Source organism: Physcomitrium patens, chromosome 1 (assembly GCF_059467195.1).
Source record: "Physcomitrium patens ecotype Gransden chromosome 1, ASM5946719v1, whole genome shotgun sequence".
Classification (NCBI taxonomy): domain Eukaryota; kingdom Viridiplantae; phylum Streptophyta; class Bryopsida; order Funariales; family Funariaceae; genus Physcomitrium; species Physcomitrium patens.
In genome coordinates, this window is record NC_143410.1 from 18,820,417 (window position 1) to 18,825,772 (window position 5,356).

At 44.1% G+C, this 5,356-nt stretch overlaps 1 protein-coding gene across 2 annotated transcripts; it reads left to right on the forward strand.

The window, feature by feature from the left end:
• Positions 1 to 540: 540 nt before the first annotated feature.
• LOC112291489 (uncharacterized) lies at positions 541 to 4,808 on the forward strand. Of its 2 annotated transcripts, none has more exons than XM_024538972.3 (5): positions 541 to 1,981; positions 2,571 to 2,797; positions 3,062 to 3,281; positions 3,514 to 3,712; positions 3,885 to 4,808. In XM_024538972.3, exons 1-5 carry the CDS (start codon positions 1,634 to 1,636, stop codon positions 4,136 to 4,138), a joined length of 1,248 nt encoding a protein of 415 aa, XP_024394740.1. In that variant the 5' UTR covers positions 541 to 1,633; the 3' UTR covers positions 4,139 to 4,808. The 2 variants fall into 2 exon arrangements, with proteins under 2 accessions (XP_024394740.1, XP_024394749.1); XM_024538981.3 differs by having other exon boundaries at positions 3,888 to 4,808.
• The last annotated feature ends 548 nt before the right edge of the window (positions 4,809 to 5,356 follow it).

The following is a 5,356-nucleotide window of genomic DNA, read 5'->3' on the forward strand; positions in this document are numbered from 1 at the left end:
TAGTAATGCACTGACTTAACCACGAAGTGTGCACATAACCCAAAAGTTGGATAATTTGTCCGCAGGATTCCAAATTATTATCCATAAGATAGAACAAACAGCAAGGGAACCTATTAATGGGGACAGCAGAGTTTGTGGTGCGAAATTGAGGATGATGCAGAGTATTTAATGAATGACGTCGAAGCAAGCATGGATAGACATGACGATAACCCAAGGATGGGTTATGCTGAAGTAACCCGTTCCATTCCAGGCTGGGCCGGGACGTTAGCCAGCCACGAATCTGGGCCTCGCGTGTGCTTGTGCATCAGGAGCATCCATCCATCCACCTGTCAGTCAGATACGAATGTTCGCATTCGTCAATGGAAAGAACGAACGTCATCCATAAATAGGGGATGAAACCCTCGGCCATAGGGCAGGAGAAAGGTTGCGGTGGACGACCGATGCGAGAAAGCAAATTAAAACCAACGAAGTTCGCGACGTACGGCCGTGGAGCAGCTGCTGCTTCGAGGGGCTTAGCCTCCACTGCTGTCACTGTTCGTGTCCATCACGAGATTGTTCTTTCGCCCTTCGCCATCGTCCGGGATCGGCGTCTTGAAGCTGCTTTCTTTTTTTACCCCTTGCTAATGTTGGCGAATTCTGCCATTCCCAGGGGAAACCATTGCTTCTCGCGACCCTTTTAGACCTTTGCGTTGGCTGCATTCAGTAGTTTTGTGGAAGACCCGAGTGGTTTGGTGCAGAGGAAGGTTCTGTTGTAGGAAGGAGAAGGAGGTTGGACTTGTGTGTTGGCTGCTTGTGAAGGAGGTTTTAGGTGTCCTGGTTGATTGATTGAATGATAGACCAGCAGGGAGTGTTGGCTGGAGGAGTTGATGAATGTTGGAAGTTCCTCACGTGGAGTTTAGGAGTTGATTAATTGATTGTCCGAGGTGGTCGTAGAGGAAGTGCTGGCTTGGGAAAAAGTTGCGGAGGAGAGCAAGTTGCGCGTGTTCTTCTTGGCCGCGGCTTGCATTGTAGTTCGGCTTCGGTTTTGGAATAAATTTTGAGCCGATTCGTGATTACGCTTATGCTGCAGCTGTTGCTGAGTCTGGATTTAATCCCTCATTGGAAGATAGATTGTTGGTTTCTACACAATCGATTAGGTGAATCGAGTTCTTGCGGCTTTTTAGTTCCCCGTAGCTCTGGAGATGACCGGATTTATTCTAAGGAATCAGATTAATTCCCTTGCAGAATGTTAGACTAAGGGAGTTTGTTTCCCAGAAGCAAATCTTTCTGTTTCGAAGAGCTTTGTAAGCAATACTAGTTGCGCATTAGTCTTGTGTTAAGTTGGGGGAAGTGTGCTGCTCTGCAGAAGCACCATTGTTTAGAGCGGTTTTTCTCTGTCTAGAGCATCGGGGTATGGAGCGGTGTCGCCTTTTCTGGTTGTAGAAGATGCGAATGCCGGAACACTGTGTTAGGCTTACATTGCACGAGGCTGATTTGATTTTCAGAATTTTGAAGACGGGGATGCAATTAATTTATTGGAGCTGGAGACGGAACGTAGCGCATATAGTTGCATCTGCCCTGGTTTGGTCTACGTGAGCATCCGAAGTTCGATAAAACTTGTCAAAAAGTAGACTGAAGAGAGCAGGGGGAATCCATGGTTGGTTCAGCCTTGCCAAGGGGCACTAGTTGTGAGAGTTTGACAAATGACGAATACCATGGGGAGAAACCTCGCTGGCAAGCCCAACCGCGAGGCACTCTTCAACATGGTTCGCATCCACGGCAACACCAGACGAAGCACTATTCTGGAGGAGATTCAGGGAAGCGGAATGGCCAGAGAGCCGCAAAATGTTCAAACCATGGAGTAGGAGGGACGCCTGACGTGACTGGTAGAATCAATGTACCGTCTGTGGCCTGTTCCTCTGGCCGTTCCTTCCCCCTATCGAATCTAGACCGCTTCCTCGAGGAGACAACTCCTTGTGTGAAGGTTCTAACTCTTCCCAAGGTATTCATTTCTATTTCGACGCTTTCGTGTGACTATTGCAGTTCACTTACAGGACAACTGTAATTCTCGCCTGGTTGATCATACCTGAAGCCTTGGATCGTAATTATTCAGCGGGGACAATGATGAACATTCGTTTATGGTGTAATTTTTGCGCCTCATAGTGCAAGTAAGTTGATTGGATTTGATTAACTACGTCTGATTCATAATCCTAAACACGCCTGTGTGTACAGTCAATGGCACCTTGTCCCCGACTATGCCGCGTCTTTTGGCTGCCTTGTAACCTGATGTCTGGGACTTTCACTTCGTTAGGCAATTGTGGACACATTGGCACTTCGGAGACAGTAATTTTGGTTTAGCTCCAAGTCCTCCTAAAGCTTTTGTCTCCTGTAGTTTGACCATCTACTTTATGCATTGGCTTATTATTTGTCACGAATTGCCGAGGCGTTGGAAACCTGGTTTTGAATCGGTATGTGTTGAGCGGTTTTCTGACTATTCCGCGTCAATAACACCAGAGTTAACACCAGAGTGGATGATCTCCTGTCCGATGAACTTGCATTAATCCTCAGACATTTTAATTGGCGATCTGCAGTCTCGACTCAGGGATCCTTCAAATCGGTGGTTCAATCCCGAAGAGACACCTTACTTCAACCTGGGAGATTTATGGGATTCTTTCGATGAATGGAGCGCGTATGGGGCTGGTGTGCCTTTGACGTTGAATGGTGACGAGAGCGTGGTACAGTATTATGTGCCTTATTTGTCGGCCCTTCAGCTGTATACGGTGCCGTCTCGGCGACCAGATCGGCCTGCTGGATACAGGTGCAAAGATGTTCGCATGTACATGCGAATTCTAGGTGGCTGGAAAGATGTGGGTTCGTGGGTTGAAATCGTTGAACGTGTTCTATTGGAAGCTCTATTCGTGCTAATGGTTGTCTACAGCTGAAGTAGAAGTCGTACATGATGTTATGCATGTAACTCCATGTTTTATAAACTACTCTCGAGTTGATGTTTAAATTTAGAAGTCATATTAGATACCTGTGAATACGGAAGTGGTTAATGTGGTTGTATTTCTTAGTGGTGCAGGCATCCAGGGTCAGAAAGTGATACTTGTAGCGAAGCCAGCAGTGATGGAGAAGGGGAAAAATCTTCCCATAGTTACGACGTTGCCGAGAGCTCGTCACTCAACTTAGGAAACAGCTCTAGACTAGTAGCTTCAACATATATCAGTGATAATGATGAAGTAATGGTGTGGTCTTTCTTTGAGAAGAGTCAGCCTTATAGTCGAGTGCCACTCGTGAATAAGGTGAGCTGCTGAAATTCTTCCCCTATTTTCAAATCCCGAAACTTCACATCGTTTATTTACTCATGATGATAATCCGGAACAATAGCTGCAATAGTCTCCGGAGTTTGAAATTTGTATTTGTGCTTTTATTTGTTTCGTGTATTTTCTTACATCAGGACTGATGGTGAACCGTCACTTACAGTGGAAAACATATTTACGTAGAGGGGATTTCTGTGGGTTTGGTGAGTAACAGATCGCTGACCTGTCAAGAGGCTTTTCCAAGCCTGAGAACAATCCTCTGCGCACACTGCGAAGTTTAGACCTACTGCCGAAAAGCTGGCTTTCAGTAGCTTGGTATCCTATCTACCGGATACCTACAGGACCCACTCTACGAGATCTCTCTGCTTGCTTCCTCACATTCCATCCTCTATCAACATCATTGAAAGTTGGAGGTAATGGCATACATCTGCGGAGGTCACATTTTTTCTCGTGTTAATTATTTGAATTAGTGCCGTTCTTGTCTCATATCTTGTATTGAAAATTTGTGTTCATTTCAAGTTCTGGTAAGTCAATTTTTTTGTTCTCGTGTTCTAATTGTGTGGTGCTTTTGTATTTTTCGAATAGCAGAGGGTTCTTTGAGGCAAGGTAGTCGCGGCGATGAGTGCATAACACCATCGAGGTGTCCTCTGGACGCTAAGCCACTTCGAGCATTTGGGCTTGCTTCTTACAAGCTCAGAGGCGCCGTTTGGTCTTCCAATCCAGAAAAGCGCCTAGCTACAACTTTACAACATGTTGCAGATGAGCATCTCAAGGATTTGTGCGTGGATCATCCGGACTTCAATTATTTCACTTCCCGCACGTCTCCGACCAGTCTCTGAGTTGTAAGTTGCAACAGTGGGTTGTAACATCACTCTGTATGTATGTCCTTTCATCACCTTGGTCAAGTAATGACTCATCGAGAACAGTGACTGATGCAATCTCCCGAACAATTCGCCAGAGATAAAGAGCCAGCTTTTGCTAATTCGAGTTGCGCGTTCTTTGCTGGCATTTTGAACAGGCCAGTCTAGCGGTAGTTTCAGCTCTGTCGTCGATCTGAGACCGAAAAAGTAAAAATGAGAAAATCCGAAAATTGAGATTTGGTGGATGCATTGCATTCGAGCCTTGTAGAGTAAAACGTGGAGGCAAAGTTTTTTTTTTTTTTTTTTTTTTTTTTTTTTTTGTTTTGGAGCGACACCATAAACTTTGCTAGAGGCACTACTCAAGGAAATCAGTACCAACTTTTGGGTGCTATCGATGACACCTAATTTTGCTTAGTCATAGCTGAAGTGACTGTCTGCAACATGGAGAAGAGAATATGTTCACAACTGTTGTGCTCTTCACTGGTGTAGTATTTGTTGATAGGCTTTTGGTTTGGTTGATTGCATCGTCAGACGAAAGTACAGTTGAACCCCTTTTTCATTGCCAACCACCAGACGTTTTGGCACCTTCATAATTTCGTTTCTATGGTGTAAATGTTGGAACAATACAAGTATTTGAGTTATCGACAAATTCATTTCCTTGGACGTCTTACAATATCGTGGGTATGTCTTGTTTCAAGACCGCGTTTATAATAAGGGGTTCATGTGATCCAAATGGTTCTTGTCCTGAGCAACTTGATTTCTTACATCCTCATATACCTTTTAGTGTCCGAGCTAAATGACTTGCCTAGTATGTATGTTTGTCAAGCTTGAGCTATTTGCTTCATTGCTTTGTAATTTAAGACTCTGGTATTCAATGATGTACATAGAATTGTTTACTCTCATATTGCTGTCGTACAGTATGCATGGAGTCACAACGTCACCGATTCTAAGCTCTGGATGTGCAGGTTTCCAAATGCGGTTCTAGAAATGAAACTCCGTTTTTATGTTAAGCTGGGAAGTTTGTTGAAGTGACTATTAATGATGAGATTGACAGAACAATAATTCCGTGATAACTGTTATGATAATCGATGCTGATTCTTGCAGATGCTATGTGGAGACTTTAGAATGATTGATTTAAATACTGTGAAATATAATTTTTTTACATAATTTTTTTTTACAAAGTTGTTATTGTTATTG

Coding starts and splice junctions, on each gene's coding strand:
- LOC112291489 (XM_024538972.3), top strand. CDS start 1,634: ATGGTTGGTTCAGCCTTGCCAAGGGGCACTAGTTGTGAGAGTTTGACA. Junction 2,798..3,061: donor GATCGGCCTGCTGGATACAG/GTGCAAAGATGT, acceptor TTAGTGGTGCAG/GCATCCAGGGTCAGAAAGTG. Junction 3,713..3,884: donor AACATCATTGAAAGTTGGAG/GTAATGGCATAC, acceptor TTTTTCGAATAG/CAGAGGGTTCTTTGAGGCAA.